Source organism: Ambystoma mexicanum, chromosome 6p (assembly GCF_040938575.1).
Source record: "Ambystoma mexicanum isolate Mex_15411 chromosome 6p, UKY_AmexF1_1, whole genome shotgun sequence".
In the NCBI taxonomy this organism is placed as follows: Eukaryota; Metazoa; Chordata; class Amphibia; order Caudata; family Ambystomatidae; genus Ambystoma; species Ambystoma mexicanum.
This window is the reverse complement of record NC_090935.1, coordinates 773,647,141-773,669,994: the sequence shown is the minus strand read 5'-3', so window position 1 is coordinate 773,669,994 and position 22,854 is coordinate 773,647,141. Positions and strand designations below refer to the sequence as shown.

At 49.9% G+C, this 22,854-nt stretch overlaps 1 protein-coding gene across 1 annotated transcript in view; it reads left to right on the top strand.

Annotated features, from left to right (window-relative positions):
- Positions 1-22,854, top strand: part of SKIC3 (SKI3 subunit of superkiller complex) — a 2,336,627-nt gene that overhangs the window by 1,769,030 nt on the left and 544,743 nt on the right. The window contains exon 33 of the mRNA XM_069627646.1: positions 3,501-3,554. Within this exon, the coding sequence (XP_069483747.1) occupies positions 3,501-3,554 (54 nt within the window). The remainder of the gene's footprint in view (positions 1-3,500; positions 3,555-22,854) is intronic.

The following is a 22,854-nucleotide window of genomic DNA, read 5'->3' as shown; positions in this document are numbered from 1 at the left end:
AGCCCTTGCAGCGTGGTTCCTGAGCAGATCACACTGAAGCATCTGAGCCTGTCACAGGCTAACCTAGACATCATTCAGGGTGCTAGGAGCAAGGCTACTAGGAGCCAGTACAAGAGTAAATGGACTAGGTTCTGTCACTGGGTGGACTCTAAGGAGATTGACCCCCCTACGTACACATTGGACGACGCACTATCCTTCTCTGCACACTTTGCTCCCTCAGGTGTGAAAGTGTGCACATGCCACACCTATTTGGCAGCCATAGAGGCCTACAGCAATTCGGAGGAGGAGGTCCTCTCCTCTTCCAACCCGGTGGTTAAAAGACATTTGGCGGGCCTCACCAGGCTCTACCCGCCCATCAAGAAACCACACTCTGTATGGGATCTCAATATAGTTTTGGGCTCCCTGGCGCACAAGCCTTTCGAACCAATGGCGTCCGTGGACATCAGACTGGTCACCATTAAACCAGCTCTGTTGGTGGGTCTCACCTCTGCTTGTAGAGTCAGCGAGATACAGGCACTGGTGACGTCAGAGCCCTACACTACCTTTCACAAGGATAAGTTGGTTCTGAGAACGCACCCCGCGTTCCTACCCAAAGTAGTCTCACCCTTCCATCATCTTACCTACCTTTTTCGCTAATCCTAAGGGCGATGCTCAAAGGGTCTTGCACTGTCTGGATGTCATACGCCCTCTGAAATTCTCTCTGGGCAGGACCAAGGGCTTCCGCAAGTCAGACGCTCTGTCACCTTCAGGGGGTCAAGGTCCGGATATCTGGCATCCAAGGCCTCTATAGCAAGGTGGATGGTTTCGGACATCAAGGAGGCCTATCAGGGGCAGCACAAACCACTTCCAGGGAACATGCACACCCACGCTGTCAGAGCCAAGGCCGCGGCCATCGCCTTCCAGCGGCAGGTCCCGTGGCAGGTCATCAGCAGGGCAGTCATCCGGGCCACCCCTTCGGCTTTCTGTAAGCATTACAGTTTGGGTGCCGGCTCTAAATCAGACGTGGCTTTCGGGCAGGCGGTTCTAAGGAACTTGTTTTCTTAAAGGAGGGTCTCCTCTCCACCCTACGGCTACATTCAGTTGTAATCACTCATGCATTATGGAGGAAAGGGGACGGGATGTAAGAGTAATTAATAGTTACTCACCGTAGTGACTAACGTACTCTTAGACCATAGTCCCCTTTCCTCCATATGTCCCACGATCCTCCCCCCTAATAATACTGGTATCATTAGGCAATTCTAATATTGTCGACGCGTCAATGCGGACTGAGGAGTGGCGCTGATGGGCGGAGTCAGAGGAGCGCATGCCTCTAAACTTAAAGGGGAAGATGTTTTTTTCTGGTGCAAAAGGTTCCATCTCCCATCCCTAGCGAGCGAAGCCCATGCAGTATGGAGGAAAGGGGACTATGGACTAAGGGTACGTTAGTCACTACGGTGAGTAATTGTTAATTAACTGTTGAAGAGTGGGGGAATCCATTGAGAGACTTTGAAAAGTACAATGAGTCCAGATAAACGTTGCGCCTAGGTCTCAGAAAAAGAGCCTACTAGAGAAACCCCTGGAGTGGTGGTGCTTCACCCATGATAAGACATACCAAGGTAAGCGAGTGGAGATATTAAGCATGAGGCTTTGAGAAACCCGTAAAGAGTATACCATGAAGATTGAATGTTGCACCATGGGCTCCGAGAAAGAGCCTAGTGGATAAACCCCACGAGTGGTGGTGCCTCAACCATGATAAAGATATACCGAACCCTAGAATGGTTGAGTGGAAAGAAAGTGAGATACTTGAATTAAGAGGAAGGACTGTAAGAGACTATCTTAAGAAAAGCATTAATGAAACTACTTATAAACGTTAGACCATCTGCAACACCAGACCTATGAGCAGTTGGCAGGAACTACAGGAGCTCACAAATAAGACACTGAGAAATGAGAGACCTTCTTAATCAACTTGTTTCCAGAGAATTACATTTGTTTACCTTATGTACAAATAAACTAAGAGAAACCTGAAGTACAACCTTGAGATAGAAGCAGCCAGGAGAGAGACATTCTTTTTTCAAACTTTAGTTATTAGTATTAGTGGTAAGGTCAGGTAGATTACATTTTGGACAGAGGACATTTTTGATTTGGACTTCCTGACGACAACCACGCACATTTAATTAGTTTGGTTAGGTAGGGAACATCCCTGCAGCAATAGGGTAAGGTAGGCCTTTATTATTTTGAATGAAAAACGAAGAACTGTCCAATGTGTGTCCGACCCCTTCTCATGAACCCCCACAGCACCAACAAATCTTTTTCCACACTGAGCAAATTTGCATTCTATGCAGCATTCATTTAGATCCTTTGTGGTGTATGCGACATTGACTTCCCACATTTGTATTGACCACTTTTGTGTTTATTCGGCATACGTTGACCCTATTTAAAATCTCCTCAGTAGTAATTGCGTTTGTAATTCTGAACGTAGTTTAGAGCTCCCCTGGTTGCGATAGGTGTGGACGAGCCCAGGGTTATGGAAGGGTTGCTCAGAGCTGTGTGGGAGGGTGCCTGCTGTGCCCTTACTGCATACATGCCAAAAATGTCCAGCAGCTAGGAGCTAGATTCACTCTGAGCAATCGGGAGAGTTGAATTTCCCCATCAGAGTGCAGTGGGGTTAGAATTATTTTAGGAGGGAAGCAGTAAAAAACAATAAAATTTTTGTTAGCAAAATTGGGAGTTTCCTTCCTAAATCGAGAGGCTTGGCATTTATGTTACTGCATGTACCTAATGGAGCACATGCAGACAGTAGGAATAGTCATCTTGTGGCAGCCGGAAAATATACTGGAACCTTTCTGAGCTGCCCTTGAGCTATCCACTCGGGGACAAGAATGCTTGACTTTGAGGGTAGGTCAGTTGTTTGCCGGTGTGAATCATGTTGTGTCTGAGGAATTGAGTGCTTGTTAGCGCACATTATGAGGGCTCTCTCGCCACATCATTATCCAGTTCAGACGCAAAAAGAAGTTTAATAAAACAGTAGAACTCCTGGTTTTAATGATAAGACCTGCGGGAAAGACTCTGTGTAAAGTATCAACTAACAACACCTTGCTCTGCAGGTGTTGCTTTGCGGATAAACCTACACGTGGGAGTGTTTATTTTTGCTTTCCCATGTATGAAACCTCACCTACTTTGCAGAGTTTCAGGATATCACGTTTTTAATCTCCATTGTGTCTGTTTCATTTATAGTCTGCCAATCATAAGTGAACCTTATGGTGAGGCGCATTCCTCGTACCAATTTTTCAAAATACATTTTTGAAGTGTTTGAACCTTTAATGAAGAACCAAGCCTGATGTTAAATGTCATTATTTTTCCAGTCAACTCACTTAAGTCTCTGTGGTTACATGCTATAAAATAACTGTCATTTAATTTTGGAATCATTGCATACTACCTTTGTAGTAGTCATCACAAAAACATTGTTGGCCTTTTATGTACTTTATACAATATGTATTTAACTTTTTTGTTTTGTTTTTAAGGGTGGTGCTGTAGCAGGAAAGGTTGCTCATATCCTTTATTTAAACGGAGCAAAAGTAAGTCTTATTTTTTATATATTTATTATTGAGAAACTGGCTTCCTCATTTCTCTTCCACCCTCCTAGAAGGCAAGGGTTATCCCAGGACTGAAGACTGTTAATGTGTATGTAAAGTGGTAAACCAACAGTTTATTCTGATGCTTTGCCCAATGCTAAACCCACACATTATTCTGATGCTGCACTTCAATGTTGCATTATGGGAAAGGACTGAATAGTTCCATGAGACCACTGTGAGACAAGTTATCCAATGCTTTACAAATGTATAATGTGTGAATTATTGTTACATTATTGGGTGGAAAGGAGCTGGAGGATTAAATATCTCTGGACTGCCTCGAGGTCCTGTCATGAAAACACTGAGAAACACCACCTAGCAGGTAGGGGAGGTGCAAGGATAGTGTATTTTGTAGGTGTTTACAACTACTCGGTATGCAAAATAAATGAGAGAACTTCAGTTTAGGGCAGAATCATAAACAAAACTAGAATAACGAAAGGGATACGTCTCTGTACCTTCCATTTCCCACATTGTTGGTACATTGAATAAACCCTGACACCTCACAGGAAATTTAGTGAGTCTCTGGTCAGAAGATTTTGCCAGTATCATAAAGTCATTTGCCAGCATGCCTTTTCATGTCCCAAGCTGGTGGTCGCCAATAAGTGGGTAGCAGTCCTCTTAGCACAAACACTATGTATGGTGCGTGATACATTTTCCCAACAGCTGATATATCCCTACCAACCTTATCATGGATTGATCGAAGAGATGAATTTGCAAGCTCAAGAAGAAATTAATATTCTGTAACCAAAGATGACAAGTGACATCACTATCAAAGTGACACATGTAGACACACTAGACATGAAGCAGATATGCACTCACCATGAAGATACACATAAACTAGGTCAAAACTTGCATTTAGACATGAAGAAGGCTATCTGCATCTATAGAGACTATAAACATATCCTAATCAATATATGAGTTGAAACGCACGGCAAACGAGATACTTGCAAAGCTTGCTTTACGTAGAAATGCAAAAGTAACAAGTGACCATTTTGGATAAAATGGACGGTGCAGCCACGTTAGAGTGAATGGGAAGCATCGAGGAAACCTCAAAGCTGCAGGGGGATTTGATGTGCTGAATTAGCCAAAAATACAGGTCCGTGCAGACCAGTCAATAGTTACACAAGTACTGCTATGTTTGCTGTGGAAAAGGGAGGTTTGGAATAGCTCTGAGGAGAACAGATAATAATTCCCAAGCATAAGACACATTTATCTTAGATTAAGTAAAGAAACAAACTGCCCTTGAGAGCTAGGTGCCCATTAATTAAGATTCAATTTTGGAAGAAAGGTAGCTCAAACAAGTCTCCAGTGGCCAGAGAGGGTAAAGACGCCTGCTTTAATATGGGCTAAAAGCCAACTAGAATAATTCCAAACTTGATCTCCTCACACATGACCGTCATTAACTGTTAGGGAGAAGTCTCTCATAAGGCTAATTTCCCAAACCTAGTGAGTCCCCCAGCAGCTTTGCTGGATTTTTTGGGGTTTGTTTTTTTCTCCTGCTAAGAGTGAGACTCTTTTCCTCCCACTCTTAGGCATGATTTGAGGTATGTCTTTGACTTTTTGTGTGCTTATGGGCTATGGGGTCTTTTACTTCATAGGGTATCATCTGTTTTGTGTATGTGTTACACAGCACCCTCAGTTCAGTAACACAGGGGTGTCATAGTGACCCCCAAGCATAGACTCCATACCCTGGGACTGACTACTGTCTCCCAGGACATGTAAAGTCACCATTGACTTTACTAGTCCAAAATTGTGAACAAAACCAGTACAAACCATCATATTGTGGAAGTACTGGAAGGGGTTAATTTGATTGCCCCTGGGTCTGTTTCAAAGGGGGCACTGTCCAGTCCCTCCTTGTCGAGTTTCTGGCCGGGTGCAGTGGTTACCACGCAAAATATTCCACCGGAATATTTCCTATGGGATTTTCCCATTGATTTTAAACGCACCACTTTTTGGTGCAATGTTAAAGATACCGCTGGTTTATTTATTTAATATTAAATCCCCGGTGGGGTCTTTTTGCCAGAACTCTTTTCTAAAATGGCGTTCGTGTCCGTCTCTGTAACTCCAACCAAGGTCGGGCCCTTTGTTCCACTTTTTGGCGGGCTTCTCCACAGAAGCCCTCCAACTGGTGCCACTCTGTCTGGGTTCCACAGGATGTGTGGGTGGGGGAATTGGCACCCTTGACTGCGTTGCCTTAGCAACCCAAGTCGCACTCTGTTCTGATTGGGCCAGTGGTGAGCCGCCCGGCTCACCACTTAGCATATTTGAGTGACAGCTAGGCTGTTGAATGGGGGTTTTTCTGCATAAAAGCAGGGCTTTTTGGGCTGGAACTTCAGAACTCGCCACAGGACCTAAGGAATCCAAAGAGGGGAGAAGCTGAGCCATCTGCAATGACGACACCACCGGTGGAGCCCTGCTGCAACAACCTCACTACTTTCCCGACGACAAGAGAAGATCTTCTGCTGAAAGATTCTTCTTCCTCTGAGCTGGTGGGATCAACTAGTTCGCCATTTTGCCTTCCAGGACGTCTCTTGGTCGAATCGCCCGTGCCAAGCACCCCGGCGGCCGGATAGCCATGCTGCACCACTGTGACCGCGAATACCAGGAACGCACCTTTTAACCGACAAACTCCGCGGCTGGTTTCTTCCCTGGGCAGTGCAACAAATCCAAGTTTCCTCCTCAACGAGATCACCCGCTGCCAGGAACAACTGCCACCGCTGGAGCTTCCTCAACTTTAAAGGTACTGTGTTCCACCTGGCCTCCCTTTCTTCGGTTTGCTTAAGGTGACCCTTAAATCCTTGGCTTTCCAACTGGGTTTGCCCCCAGACCTTCTAACTTTATGTTTTGAACCACTCCAACCTCTTTTGAACATTCATTTATACAAAGACTTGAATGCATTTCTCAACTGTGTGATCTTGGGCACATTTCAACTTGCTCCATTTAAAGTGGGCCTGGCCTATGAACTTTGGCTCTACAGTAGACTCTGCCTTCACTAACTTGTTTTGGTCTCTTAAAAGTGTTGGGAACTGTTTTATCCTTATGACCTGCCTTTTTCTCTCCCTTTTATTTAATTATTGGAGTGCCATCTAAGTTAAGTGCTCACCTCTGTTTTGACAAAAAAGTGGTTTTTTGACTTAGACTTGTCTAATAATTGCTAAGGGAGGTGTGTATACTTTTCTGATTGTGTTGGAACTTGCTTTTGATTTATAGTGCTAGTGTATTTTCTAAAGTGTTTGTTAAATAAATAATGATATACTTTTGATACAAAGCTCTGGTCAGTGTTTGCTTGTTCTACTGTGTTTTTGGCCCTATTGTGTATCCTCTGTATACTGCCTAACTCTTCTTGAGAGAAGTCTGACTGCTCAGCCACAGCTACCAGGTAAATCTGGGTGGTACAGACTGCTACCAATTGGGTTTACTGCTTACTCCTGTAGTCTTAATCTTTTTGCAGTATTCCCCAATGGAACTGCACAGGATTCTGCCTAACATTAACTCTAGTTACAGATAGGCCCATGCAGTCACTCCCCTCAGGTTCTCAGAACAAAGAGACTAGACAAAGCCAAGTTCAAAGCTAAAGCTCTGGCTTGTGGCTTAGGAAATCAGAGGTGGTGTCTCATTTAATTGGAACAAGCAGCACCTTGACGCTGCTCCCCCTACCACTATTGTTGATCATGTGCTGATGACCTGCCAAGTATCCAAGGTTGGTAAAGCCAATACTACCAATCAGTGCTCTCAAATGATACTGTTTTGTAACAGTTGCAGTAGCCAATAGTTTGTTGTTATAATGATGTTTTTTTACCTGTATCATTTTAGGGGTGGTCCGAGGTGAGGCCATCAGATAAAGCTGACCAATGAAGAAACTAATATCTATATGTACCATATGTAGACGATTCCCCTAACCAATCCCAATTTCCCATAGGTTTTTGAAACCAAGATTGTGGTGAGATGTCAATTGTGACATATTTTTTATTCTTCAACTGTTGCCATTCTTGAGAAGGATGAGAGCGTCGAGACTTTGGTGTTTATTGCTGTCCATGTTTTATATGGATTATTAATAAAAACAGACCTTTGCCATTTACCTTGGTTTCCTTAATTGGGCGCGGGACTTCCCGGCCTGTCTCTTCCGCTAGCGCTGGGGCTTTCCAGTGCTGTACCTTTACAATAGTAGTTGCTTTAGTAACACCTGTTTAATTTGACTATCTGTAATATTGAATTATGCTGTATCTTTCTGAAACACTCCTACACAGCAGTATCTTTCTGGCACCTGGGCCAAGGTCCCCTTCAGGCCAAAATTAGTGGCTTGAGTCAGTCCTTTAAAACCAGTTCTAGTAGCAATACTGCTGTGCCTTGGGCTAACCTTGGTCAGCAGTGTAGGCTCAATGACATAGCAACCTTTTCCTCAGCTGTTGAGTGCTCCAACAGCTTTTCCGGCTGTATGCGCTCTGAAACACTTGTGTATGAGTGCAAACGAAATAAAATATCAATTCAATTTAATACACACACTTATGAAATACCTCGACATCAGGGGAAACAGAATGGGGAAGAATAAGTTCAATGGATTGCCTTTCTTCCGCAGATTCCTCATCTGATAGATATTCCCTCCAGCTTTGCTGCTTCGGAACATTTTCGACAGGGGGCGTAGTGGACATCGACCATCGATCCCTCTTGCTCAGTGTCTGGTCATTGGCTCCATGATATCAGGCGCCGTATAAATATCACGTCACTACGCCCCAACCTTAGTTCCTTTTTTCCACGGACGAACACGCTGCTTTGGAACACAGAGCTTCGACTCTCGATGTTTTCATTAGAAAACATAAATTCTTGACGCAAGATGTCGGTCGCTCGGGTATCAGGTTTTAAACATGTTCCGAATGTGGCACCAAGATATCCATCACTAACCCACACAAGTTGGGTCTCTGGTGCTTCTGCACGGGTCATGGACTGACGGTTGTCCGTCGTGTGCCAAAATGCAACCTAAATCCCTTTGCAATTGAGCTGCAAAACTCGCTCTGGGTCGACTCTTCAAAATCACTGCGCGGTCGACGATTCGGTCTTCGGAGGCCGAAACTGAGGGGCACACCCCTGAGAAAGAACACCAGCGGAAGAAGAAACGGTCCCACTCGAGGAGTCACTCTTCCTCATCCCAAAAGAAGAAAAGGCGTTACCGCCACAGTCGGGAATCCCGAGTCGTCGATGGATAAAGGTAAGCCGTCGGCTGGGCCTACCACCCGCCAAGAGTGGGAGGATTTCAAATTCTCGATGCTTGCAATGATCAAGCAGCATGCTGCAGTCGGCGTGTCAACCCCACCTCCCCCCATGCAGCAAGAAGAGCGGCGCTCGGTGTACCCGACCCCTCTAGTGCCCCAGTGCCGACAATGTAGGTGCTACTAAATCTTTTGACTTTGAAAAAGATCCAATGGAAGCCGGATTATCCCTGTGCATCCAAGGATGTCGACGCTACAGCGTCTCAATCCCAATCGACACCAACACACACCATATCGGCACTGAGAGCTAAACCCTCGACGTCGATGGTTGTCAAGAAAACATTCACCCAGCAACCCCGGTCTGAATTTTTTCTATACCATGGCAGTTATCTTCGACAGTCATGACGCCGATGACCAGGGGTAATCAACCCGATTTACTTGGGTTCAGGAGGGGTCAATTATTTTGACAACCAGAATCAGCTTTTACAGCTGGCTCAAGGCCCCAGGACGCCTGCGGTCTGGACCCCTCTCCAGACCTAGAATTTCAGCAGTCCCAGTCCTATCTTCATAATAACTCTTTCGAGGAGATTGGGTCCTCCGCGTTATTCCATATCTATGACAGTAATCCCCACAGCTGTGCTGCTTCAGAAAATCTTTCGGCGTCCTGCGTTGATGACGTTGATACGCCGCCCTCGAGGACCTCCTCCGACGGCCGACGTCACTGGATGTTATAAGTAGGACGCATGATGCCCGTAGTCTCAGTTCTGTTTTTTCCGCGAACGTGTTTGCTTCGTAGATCTCGGCATGCCTCGACTCTTTGGAGTTTCTGTTCTTTCGGTTCTTCGAACCTGTTCGGTTGTAAGAAGATTTCGAGATGTCTTCCTCTTCTTCCACCCCGTGTCCGGGCTTCAAGAATTGCGGGGACTGCGGGTCCAAGATGTCGGTGACGGAATCGCACAATGGCTGCCTCTGGTGCCTCAGGGAGGCCCACGACACGGATGATTGTGACAACTGCCAGTCGCTTACGTCCAAAGCCTTGCAGGAGCGCAAGAAGAAACTGTCGGTCAGTAAGGTGTCCAAGCCCCGGAAGTCGAGGTCGACTGGGCTTTCGACGGACGATTCGAGGGGCGACTCTCTGCATCGTCGTCGTAAGTCTGGGGGGTCTCGGTCCCGGAGTGGGTCCCACCACTCCTCTGCCTCTTCGAGGCACTCCCGGAAGCGCCGTCATCGGTCGCCTTCCCCGTCCTCATCCGAGGACTCCCCCCGTCGGCGGGTCGTTTATCCCACCAAGCATGCGACTCCAGAGGAATGGGCTTCCTTCGGTAAGAAAATGCTGGCGATTCTTGAATCGCAGGGCACCGGTCCATCCGTGCTTCTGAGTGGGGTCGGGCGTGATCGTACTAGAGACACCGCTCGTACGCCTTTCGGGCTCGGGTGGTCGGCACGATTCACGGGAAAGGTCCCGCTCGGACAATGGGAATCGTTCTAGTCATGCCCGTTCCAGGTCCCTGTCCTCGACGCGCTCCAGACCGTGTGCACTTGTGATGTCTTCGAAGAAGACGTCGACGCCTGTGGCGCCGAGGTCGTAGAGGGGCTCTCTCGAGGCTCCACCTCCGAAGAAGTCGTCGACGCCATTGGCGCCCAGGCTGTCGATGGACACGCTCGGGGCTCCGCCCTCGAGGCCTGTGTCGACGGCGTTGATGCCGTCGGCGCCGCGTTCGGCGTCAACGCCGATTCACTCAACACCTTTGACACCTTTCGAGGCTGTTTCGACGGGGGTACCCCGGGGTACGGTGAAACCCCCTAGAAAGGCTCTGGCCAAGGCCAAGCATGGCTTTGTTCCCCATTCTGTGCCCACTTTCCAACATCTTGATTACATTTTGGAGGTGGTTGAGGGCTCTGATAATGGCATGGTTCCTGATACAGTGCCAGATGAGAATATCTCGGGATATAGTCAGATTGAGGACCTGCGTCAGTCACTGCATGACGGCAGTGGTCTGGACACCTCTCCGGAGGTGGAGTTTTGTAGGCCTGAGCCTGGCACCCATGCCAACTCCTCATACCGGCGCCTTATGTCAGGGGTCACCGAGTACTTGGGGTGGTCTGCTCCCCAGGGGATTTTCTTCAGGATGACCTCATGGATCTCCTCGACCAAGGTCCACCAACTGTGCCGTTCCATATGGCTCTAGAGAGGAGGGTGGCGGCGGCTTGGACTGCTCCGGAGAGTCTCCTAGCAGTGGGCAAGTCTTTGCCGCGAAAATACCGCCCAGCCAGTAGCGACCCCTGCTACTTGATCAAGCACCCCACTCCGGAGAGTTTGGTGGTGCAGGCGGCCATGGCCCCAGCAAAGCAGGCGTCGTATCCTACCATCCCTCCTGATAGGGACGACAAGCGTTTTAATGGTTGGGCAAAGAAAGTGTTTTCTTCAGGGGGTATGGCTCTTCAGGCTGCCAACTCCGTATGTGCCTTGTCACGTTTCACGCACACTCTGTGGAACTGTGTTTCCTTAGCGGCTGAACATATTCCTGAAGGGGACGAACGGGATGGTTTTCTTGCTATGGTCCAGTTTGGCAAGGATGCCATGTGTGAGGCCGTTCAGTCGGATTTGGACATGGTAGATTGCGTCAGCCGGTCCATGGCGGCGAGCACCGTAATACGCAGGTTTGCGTGGTTGCGGAAGTCGGGGTTTGCTCCTGATGTGCAAGCCCGGCTCCTCAACATGCCCTTTGATGGTGTCCATCTTTTTGGCAGCAAGGCTGACGAGAGCCTTGAGAGGTTGCAGCCCTCAAAAGCTGCAGCAAAGTCGTTGGGTGCTGCAGTTTGCCTACCTCTGCCTTTTCGTCCTAGGGGACAGCAATGGAGGGGAGGTTCCTTTCGTTATTACTCATCCTTTGGTAAAGTGAAAGGAGCTGCTAGTCAAAGGGGCCACCGTAGGCGTGCCAGAGGCAGAAAACAAGGTACTCAAGGTGCCAAGGCCACTCGGGCTGTTGCCTCTTTGCCCTCAGGCAACGCCACAGCCGCTTCAGCTCAGTCATGAGGCCATGTCCCATGGTTCGCCGGTTGGGGGAAGGCTGGCGCAGCATCTTGTCGAATGGCGTGCCATTACTTCAGATGTGTGGGTTCTGGAGATCATAGCCCACGGCTACTGTCTTCCTTACCGGCAGAGGCCTCACGACAATCCACCGGGGAACCTCTCTTTGAAGAGTCCAGATCCGCTCCTCGCGCAGGAAATGTATTCCCTGCTGGAGAAAGGCGCCATAGAACTGGTGCCGGTAGCGGAGAGGAACAAGGGATGGCATTCCCCTTATTTTTTTTATTTCAAAGAAAGACGGGGGATTGAGACCCATCATGGACTTGCACGGTTTGAACAAACTCCTCAGGAAGGACAAGTTCAAGATGGTTACTCTTTCTCAAGTCCTCCTGGCCCTTCAACTTCAGGACTGGTTGGTGTCTCTCGACCTCAAGGACGCTTATTTTCATGTGCCGATCCATCCAAAGCACAAGAAGTACCTGAGGTTTGCGGTTGGCAACTCGCACTTTCAGTTTCGGGTCCTGCCGTTCGGATTGACCTCCGCCCCGAGGGTCTTTACCAAGCTCATGGTAGTGGTGGCAGCGCATCTCAGGAAAGGGGGGGATTCACGTCTACCCCTACCTGGACGATTGGTTGATCAGGGCGCTCTCCCGAGCAAGTACTGGATCATCTGTCCGTCACCTGCCACTTCCTCCACAAACTGGGCTTCTCCCTAAACTTACAGAAGTCCCACTTGACGCCAACTCAGAGGCTCCAGTACATCGGAGCAGTGCTCGACACGTCCCTGGGGCAGTGTTTTCTTACCCAGGTGAGGGCTCATCACATTCAGCAGATGGTGCAAAAGTTCCAACATGCTCAGAGTCTCCCTGCGTTCGAGTTCTTTAGATTGTTCGGCCTCATGGCATCCTGCATTCTTCTGGTGCCAGAGGCCAGGTTGCGGATGAGATCTTTGCAATGGGCACTCAAGCTCCAGTGGTCTGTCCTCCGGCAGGATGTCGGACCCCGTTCAGGTGTTGCCCTCGGTCGTCCAGGACCTTCTGGGGTGGGCCGTCGAAGGCAATTTGATGAAGGGGGCTCCATTTTGGCTACCCTGGCCAGAGGTGACGATCGTGACGGACGCATCTCTCATGGGATGGGGAGCTCATGCCAACGAGTTGACAGTCAGCGGTCGTTGGTCTCCGTCGGAGTCCAGGCTCCATATCAATCTGTTGGAGCTGAGGGCCGTCAGGATTAGCCCTGAAGGCTTTTCTGCCGACTGTGCGAGGAAAGAATGTCCTGATTCTGACGGACAACACAGTGGCCATGCACTACCTCAACAAAAAGGGGGGACAGGGTCACTTCCTCTGTGCAGGGAGGCGATGCAGCTCTGGTTCTGAGCAATCCAGCAGGAAATTTCGGTCTTGGCAGTTCATCTGGCCGGAGAAGAAAACGAGACGGCGGACACTCTGAGCAAGCAGAGCACGATCTCTCACAAGTGGGAGTTGGCTCAGGAGATTCTCCTGGAGATCTTCGCCCTTTGGGGGACCCCTCAAGTGTATCTCTTCGCCTCCAGTGTCAACCGGAAGTGCGAAAGGTTCTGCTCGCAGGAATTTCCTCAAAGAGGAGCCTTAGGAGACGCGTTCGTGGTGGAGTGGCCATTCCCACTGCTGTACGCGTTTCCTCCAGTCCCCGTCATTCCGCAAGTGCTGCGGAGGTTACGGAGGTTCGGTTCCCGGATGATCCTCATTGCTCCGGCATGGGCCAGGAGGACGTGGTACCTTCTCAACTTGTCCATCTTCCCTCCACGTCGTCTTCCCTACCGAGACGATCTGCTCTCACGGGAGGGGGGTCAGGTTCTCCATCCAGAGGTCAGATCCCTCAACCTTCACGCTTGGCTTCTGAAAGGTTGAGGTATAAGGATTGGGACCTCCCTGAAGACGTGATGGAGGTATTGCTTCGGCCAGACGACCGGCAACAAAGTCCCTGTACCGTTGCCATTGGAGAAAGTTCTGCGACTGGTGCAGGGTTAAGAATATGGATCCTTTTTCATGTGACATTCCTGTGGTTCTGTCTTTTTTGCTTTCTTTGGCCCACAAGGGCCTGCAAGTGGGTACCGTTAAAGGATACCTGGCTGCGCTGTCCATATTTAAGCGCTCATCTGAAGAGTGTTCTTATTTTAAAATTCCTTTAATTTCTCAGTTTCTAAAAGGGCTCACTAATGTGTTCCCTCTGTCACCTTTCCAGGTGCCCGGTTGGGATTTGAACCTTGTTCTCAAGTTTCTAGTGGGTGCTCCGTTTGAGCCTTTGCATTCCTGCCCTTTGAGACTGTTAACTCTTAAAACTCTATTTTTAGTTGCGGTCACTTCCGCTCGCAGAGTGAGTTAGTTACAGGCACTTTCAGTTAAGCCACCCTTCACTGTGTTTCACAAGGACAGGGTTGTCCTTAGAGTTCCTCCTTCCTTTCTTCTGAAGATGGTGTCGGAATTTCATTTAAGCCAGAAGGTTATTCTTCCGGCGTTTTATCCTCCTCCGCATCCTGGTAAGGAAGAGGAGGGACTCCATAGGCTGGATCCTAGGAGAGCTTTAAGCTTTTATATTTCACGCATTTCCCGGGTCAGAGTGGACGATCAACTCTTTATTGGTTACGCTGGAAGGTGTTTAGGACAAGTTGTTACTAAGCAGACTTTGTCTCGATGGATTATCCTGGCAATTTCTGAATGTTACCGCTTGGCGGGTAAGGACCCTGCGATAGGCTTGCGGGTCCATTCTACCAGGGGTATGGCTGCCTCTACTGCCCTGCAAGGGGTGTTCCTATTCGTAACATCTGTGATGCAGCCACCTGGGCCTCGGTCCATACTTTTGTACGTCACTATTCCCTCGATTGTATCCGTGGGCAGGATCTGGCCTTTGGCAAGGCGGTCCTTCACTCTGCAATTTGATTGGGCATTCTAAATTTCTATCTTCTAAATTCTTTTTCCCACCTCCTTACGTTGGTACTGCTTTGGGAGTCTGTCATAGATATGGAATACGTCGGAGGACCCAATCCCCTCGAAGAACCAGTTACTCTCTTACGTGGTAACGTTCTTTCGATGGGCTGGTCCGACGATGTATTCCATATCGCTCCCTCCCTGCCTTCCCCACTACAGAATTTCATATGCGATTGCAGTTTACGGTTCCGCAAGGCTTTGTGTGGTCAGACTGGCAGAAGACTGGTGCCACACGTTCTGGGAAAAAACTACAACTGAGGTTACGGGCGTCGTGCGTCCTACTTATAACATCCAGTGACGTCGGCCGTTGGAGGAGGTCCTCGAGGGCAGCGTATCGACGTCATCGACGCAGACGCCGAAAGATTTTCCGAAGCAGCACAGCTGTGGTGATTACTGTCATAGAAATGGAATACATCGTCGGACCATCCCATCGAAAGAACTTCACCAGGTAAGAGAGTATCTTGTTCTACTCTTGCGTTCCGTCCCCTTTCCTCCATACTGCATGGGCCCCAAGGGGTGGGAGACGGAACCTTTTTCACCAGAAAAAAACGTCTTCTCCTTTAAATATAGAGGGGCGCAGGGGTGCGGCCCTGGGAGCATGCGCTGCCCTGACTCCGTCCTCCGGCGGCACACATCAGTCCCCTTTTCCGCATCGACGGGATCGGGCCGAATTCACCAGTGCTCCTGGGTTTGGCTTCGGCCATGTAATTCCACGCGTGGATACTACTTCTTCTGTCTTTTTTTTTTTTGTCTTTCTATCATTACAGGTACTCGGTCCTAAGGCGTCACGCTCCTCCCCGGCGCATGTCGACTTCCACAGGGTTCAGCAGGTGTCCTTCCTGTGACGGGCTCTTTCCAACTTCAGACCCCCACGCCCTCAGCCTATGTGGCCTTGGCCCAGACCATGGCTGGAAAGCTTGTACCGTGTGCAACGCGCTTTCTTCAAGGTCTCTGAAGCGCAGACTAGCCAAGTGGAGGGAGCACTTCCAGAAATCGCCTCCAGAGGACCTGAAGGACTTCGTCTACCATCGATCTAGGCCTAAGGTAGGGCCTCTCTTTTCCATTGCACCCGTCAAGGGAGACTCCTTCCCAAGGACTCTCCCGCGCGGGAGGGCCCGAACAGGTTCTCTTACCAGCACATACACCGAGGCTACCTCAGCTACCGGCCTCCAGGCTGAGGGATCAGTGGATCCTCCCGGTGACAATGTTGAGGGACCGGAAGGTTCTTTTATCGGGTCTGTACCCAAGGGGCCACACACTAGTACCAGCAATATGTCTGAGGGGGCGCCTAAACGCAGCTCTACCGGCCAGCAGGCCGAGGGTGTAACGCCTACCAGGCCTCGGCCTGAGGAGCTGGGTAGGCCTCATGATCCACACTCAGAGTCCTGGACGAGGTTGGGCCCAGTGAGCCGTGCAACACAAGGCAGACACTTGGAAGGCAGCTTGACAAAATGCTACCATGCCAGATCTTAGCACCAGTCTGACGTCGCACTAGGAAAGGGCGTAGGTTGAGGAACGAATGTCAAGGTGGGACTGGTGTCAACCAGGTACATGGCCTACAGCCTATCCTTCATTTGCTCAGGGCAGGTTCCCGCTGCGTCCGTAGGGGCAGGGTATGCAGCGGTTCCAGCAGCCTCCCGCTACCCCGTCGATATCCCCTACCACCCCTCCAGCCTGTGGGGACAGGTTCTTTGAGAGGTTCCTCACGCTCATGAAATCTCCTCGGATGAGGACATCCGCAGGGAGGCCATCCGGGACATGCTCCCTCCAATGCTCCTGGCCCCGCAAGCCCCCCTCTGGTGCCTCTGGCCCCAGCACAGCCTTTGCCACCTGTTCTGGCCCCCAACCAAACGGGCAGGCGGTTCCGTACCAGCCTCCTCCACAGCTTCCGGCTCCGGTCTCCGTACCTCAGCCTCTGGCTCCCAACACTCCTCCCCAGATGCCGGATCGTCCGGACCCCCAGGTAGACACGGACGAGGAGGAGGACCACAACACGCCCACGTCAGCCAAAACCTTCCACAAACGTCTTGCAGGGCTGGCATAGTATCTGGGCCTTCCTCAACCTGAGGTCGAGCTGCCAGCAGAGGGGGCCCTCACAGAAGTCCTCACATAACGCCCCTCTACTAAAACGGGAATCCCGATGCAGACAGACGTGGTCGCCCTGGCCAAAAAGGGTTGGCTCAAGCTCCACTCAGTCCAGCTGGTCAATCGACGCCTGAACGCCAAGTACAGGCAGATGGCGAGGGATACACTCTTGCTATCTGCCCATCCTCAGCCACACTCCTCGGTGATCACCGCGGCATCACTATACTCAAAGCCTCAGTTGTCTTCAGCTTCCTCCTCTGCGGCGCTGCTAGGCAAGGAGGAGAAGATCTTGGAGGCTTATGGGAAGAAGCTGTATTCCAATGCGTCCTTGTATCTTCTTCATGACAACGCCGATGCCATGCTGGTGGCCGCTAACCATTGGTTATGGCAGGACATTGCTGATTTCCTCCGAGAGCTTCCTACGCAGAGCCAATCACGCTTCAAGGCGGGCCTGGCCGAGGGCAAGTTGGTGTCGTAGGACATCATGGAGTCCACCGTGGCTCACATTGACACCTCTGGCCGGGCCGATCTGCATCGCCATGAACATGAGAAGAACAGCCTGGCTCTGTGCTACTAAATTCAACCCGAACGTCCAGGAATGCATATTAGACCTGCCGTTCGAGGGGGGTGACCTCTTCCACTCCACCACGGACGAGGAGCGGGACAAAAAGAAGAACAGCTCACAAACGGCCAAGTCTTTATCCATCCTGACAAAGACCACACCCAAACAGTACACCCGGACACAGCAGCGCTCCGACAAGGGGCGTACATACCGAGGGTTCCGCGGCTTCCAAGAACCGAGGTCCAGGCAGCCGGACCACTCGCCGACTCAACATCAGTGAAAGCAACAAAAAGGGGGGGGGGGTGGTAAGTGCTTTTTCCAGTCTCCCTCCTCAGCAACAGCCTCAGATGGAAAGAAGGCATGACACGCCCCTCCTGATCCACGTGTCTTCAGTGGGGGCCAGGCTTGCTCTGCATACACATTTCTGGCGCCAGAATTTCACGGACCCATGGATCCTCTCCGTAGGATCCATGGGGTACCGCCTACCCATCCTGCCTCTCTTCCCTCCTCCCCTCCACTCCTTCAAGGGACAGCAACTCTTTTGGCGGAGATTCGGTCGCTCGTCGAGAGCCAGGCAGTGGAGGAAGTCCCAGACTTCCAACGAGGCTCGGGCTTTTACTCTTACTCTTTTACTCTTTTTGTGCTCCCTGGATCTGAAGGATGCGTATTTACACATCCCGTTTTGGCAGCCCCATCATTCTTTTCTATGATTCAGGATCATGGGCTACCATTTCCAATACAGGGTGCTTCCATTTGGCCTCAACTTGGCCCCCAGGGTCTTTGCCGGGCTGATGAACATGGTGGCGGCCCTCCTCAGGGCCTCTACATCTACCTGTACATAGACGACTGGCTCTTCAGGGCTACTTCTCCAGAAGTGGTGCACCACACTTCCCATGCACTCATGAATTAGGCTTTTTGCTGAACCTCAAGAAGTCGCAGCTGCAGCCTACGCAGACACTGACCTTCCTGGGTCTCATATGGGACACATGCTCCGAGACGGTATTTCCCTCGGAGTAGCCATCAAGAGGGCCACTACTCACTTCCTCAGCCGAGAGGTGACCTCGGCCTGGTGGTACCAACACTTTCTGCCTCTCCTGGCAGCGGTCCCTTTGGCCGCCCCCCCACACGTGACTCAAGATGAGGAGGATACAGCTGCACTTTGCAGCATCATGGAACCAGGAGCGGGGCTCTCAGGCTGAGATGATCAACGTTCATCCAGCTCTCCACCCGTACCTCATATGATGGTCCACGGACTACAACCTACGGACGGGGAAGCCCTTCCGACCTCCAACGCCGCAGGTCACCATCACCACAGACTCCTCTGTCGAGGGTTGGGGTGCCACCCTGGACAATCTGTCCCATTCTGGACCCTTGAACAAGTTCTTGAGGAAAGACAAATTCGGGATGGTGACGTTGAGAGAAATTCTCCACGCTCTCGATATACAGGACTGGCTGGTGTCAATAGACTTACAGTATGCCTATTTCCATGTGCCAATCCAACTAAAGCACAGGAAGTTCCTAAGGTTCACCATAAGAGATATGCACTATCAGTTCAATTTGCTTCCCTTTGGGCTAACCCCGCCCCAAGGGTCTTCACCAAGCTCATGGCGGTAGTTGCGGCTCACCTCAGGAGATCCAGGGTCCACGTATTTCCATATCTGGACGACTGGCGGAACCGAGGGAAGTCTGCAGTACAGATCTTGTCCCGTTTAGAGGACACCTGCTTGCTGCTGCACAAGCTGGGCTTCTCCCTAAACTTGGAAGAAGTCTCACATGACACCAGTCCAGTTCATCACAGCAGTCCTAGATACCCGGGCGGGCCTTCCCACCCGAGGAGAGAGTAGTCCGCTTGACACAGATAGTCGACTTGTTCTCATGGCCTCCTGCATTTTTCTAGTGCCAGAGGCCAGGTTGCGCATGAGATCCCTGCAATGGCTACTGAGGGATCAATGGTCTCAGTACCTTGGCTCTCTCTCTCGTATCTCCACATCAGTGGTCAACAACCTGTCCAGGTGGCCGCAGACCCGAGTGGTCACGGATGCGTCTTTGAAGAGTTGGGGTGCTCACTGCGAGGATTTGCAGGTGAGCGGCTGTTAGGCAGAATTAATTGCAGTACCCTTTGGGAACACCACACACAATTAAGACTACAAGTGACAGTACAATTTCACCTTTGGTACAAACCTGTACTACACAGTTAGAGTGGTAGCAGTAGCGGAGCAGCCATACTTATCTCAAGTGTAAGTGAGCAGTATCAAATAGTTACACAAAGGACAGCAATTACTATGATTCAGGCAAACACTAACTCAAGTTTTTCAAGTAAAAGAATATACATTTATTTCACTCTTCAGTTGTATAACATTACACTATTATAAGTAGTCTAAAAATCACACTCTTAATACACTGCACCAATTCCCTTAAATTCCAGACAAGTTAAGCTCACAAAACGAAGTGGGAGCAAAATGGCACTCCAGCAATTTAAAAGGGAGGGGAAGACAGAAGTTAACAGAAATGAATCCACACCAACAGTTAAGTACTCAGGGCAAGCGAACAAGAGAGACTACAATGATAAAATCAGATAGAAAAGGCTTAGGGCCAAAGTCAATGCTTCAAAAGTCTTTTGCTCAAGATAATACAGTTCAGTGTAGTTCGCGGTAAAGTTGGTGGCACGGTTTCCGGACGAGGTTGGTTAGTAGAAAAGTTAGTTCAAAGAGAAGAGAAGGACAAGCCCTCGAATTGGAGAAAGATTTCAAACACTTTCACCGCAGCTGAACGAAACGAACAACCGGATTTGCACAAGACCTTAAAACGGAGAGGGATCTGTAGCTGAGGCAGACGTTACTGGTAGTTCCTGCAGGCTCACGGTTCCTGAAGCGACTGTCGGACTGATCAGAAGGGTCCTGCACTACCCAGGGAAGAAACCAGCAGCAGAGCAAAGCAACAAATAAAAGGTGCGCTCCTTAAAACCCAAGCAGGGTCCGACCTTCCTGGCTATCCGTCCCACTGTAGCTCTTTATGATATGATATATGATATGGCATTTATAACGCGCTTATACACAAGTGTTTCAAGGCGCGACGAGGCAGGGGGGAACAAGGGGAGACAGACAACGATCCTACTAGGTCAGGTGTCATTCAGATCGCGCAAGTGCAAGGGTAGAGGGGAGGGGAAAGTGCAAGGGGGAAAAGGAGAGGGGAAGTGCAGTACAGGGTTAGTAAAATAACAAGATAAATAATAAGGGCCAGCTGATGGCAAGTGCAAGGTAAGTGCAGACAAGTGCTGGGGAGGGGGGCTGGGCCAAGGACCGATTTTGGTGAGTGGCCCAATTGCAGATTCAGTGCAGTTTCAGTAATTTTAGCTGGGGAGAGGGGGAGAGAAAGCGGAGGCAAAGAGGAAGGTTTTGAGGTGCTTCCAGAACCGGAGGTGGTTCTCCTCAAGTTTCAGGGAGGCAGGAAGGCTTTTCCAGAGGGAGGCCCCTGCTGCGGAGAGAGATCTTCCCCCCAACTCGTTGCTTGGAGAAGCAGCTGATACTGAGGGAGTTGGAGGCGGATGTACAGCGAATTCGACCAGAGGGGGATCCTGGCTTGCAGTCTGGGTGAACTGGTTGGTCCCACCAGCTCAGGGGAAGAAGCTTCCTGAAGGATCTTCTCTGTCGTCAGATTCTGGAGATTCGGACCTGCAGCAGGGCTTCACCGGGCAGTTCAGTTGTTGTAGGGGTCCTCTTCTGCCAGTTCCTCGTTGTTTCTTTCGTTCCAACGGTGACTCTGCTCTTCCAGTCCCAGAGACCTTCTTTTTATGCAGTTTTCCCCCATTCATAGGGCCTGGCTTTCAATCACACAGCAGGGTGGCTGTCCTGGCCAGGCAGTCACCCAGCCAATCAAACAGGAGTGCGGCTTGGGTTACCAAGGGAACCCATGGCAGGGGTCCTAAAACCCCTCCCTCACATCCTCCCTACCCAGACTCTCAGGCGCCTAAAGGAGGGCTTCTGCGTGGAAGCCCGCGAAAAGGAGATGAAAAAAGGGACCAAACCTGGTTTGGCGCGCAGAGTAAAACACAAGAAAGACTTTAACAAAAAGAAATGGTGAATAAACCCAGCCGCAGCCAAAATAAAATGTATTTGGTCAAGCGGGTTTATGTTCGAGGCTAATATAATAGCCTAAAACAATACCATGTTTATATAAGATAATTGCGGTAGAAAAGGTAGGGTAGATACCACTGCCACCAGCCATGTCTTAATATAAAGGGAGCAAAACAATGCTCCAAGAGACACAGACAAAAAGGGATAAGAATTAACCCTTTCCAATACTCCATGGAAGATGCGGTGTACTGGGTCTGTGTTTGGTAAAAGTGACTAAATAAAGTTAATGGCAACTTTATCTTTTCTGGGGAACAGTAGTCAGCCCCAGAAAAATGTAGTCAGTTGGAAGTCTAAAAGACAACCATTGTCACTGCACGGAAGGTGCTGTGTAACACACATAAAAAATATGGTGCCCTGGAGTAGGTGAGGCTCCAGTGCCCAAGATCACACAAAAAGTAGAAATACACATAGCAAAATACATGTAAGAGTGGGAAAAAAGGCGCACACTCTTACAAGGTGAAAAAAATAAATCCTAGAAATCCAGCAAAGCTGCTGAGGGACTCAGTAGGTAAGGGAAATCAACCATTTATGAGGATTCTGCCTAACAGCAGCCTCTGGTCAGCGACGGAAACCAGGTGGCACATCAACAGGCTGGAGTTGCGAGATATCGAGCTAGCCCTGAAAGTATTTGCCCCGTCTCTGCAGGAGAAACATGTCCTTGTTCGGACAGACAACACCGTGGCAATGCACACACTCAACAAGCAAGGTGGTGTGCACTCCCGCCCCCTCTGCACGGAGGCGAAGTTGCTTTGGTTCTGGTTGCTAGAGAACAGGATCTCGGTCTCGCCAGTTATGATATGAAATGATATGATATGGCATTTATAATGCGCCTATACACAGGTGTTTCAAGGCGTGCCTATACACAAGTTCATCTGGCAGGCACATAAAACAACTTAGCGGATGCTCTGAGCAGGCGAAGCATGGTCTCGCATGAGTCGGAAGTGTGCCAGGAGGTCCTAGAGGAGGTCTACACTCTCTGGGGTACCCCAGCAGTGGATCTGTTCGCAACGGAGTCCAACAGGAAAGGCAAGCAGTTTTGCTCAAGGTAATTCCCAGCAAACAGTGCACTGGGGGACGCCTTTCTGGTGGAATGGACCTTCCCTCTCCTTTACGCGTTCCCTCTGATTCCCATTATTCCATGGGTTCTCCAGAGGTTGAAGATTTTTTGAGCGACCATGATCTTGATCGCCCCGGACTGTTCAAGGAGAACTGTCCATCTGCCCACCTCACCGGTTGCCTCGACGTCCAGATCTCCTAACCCAGTC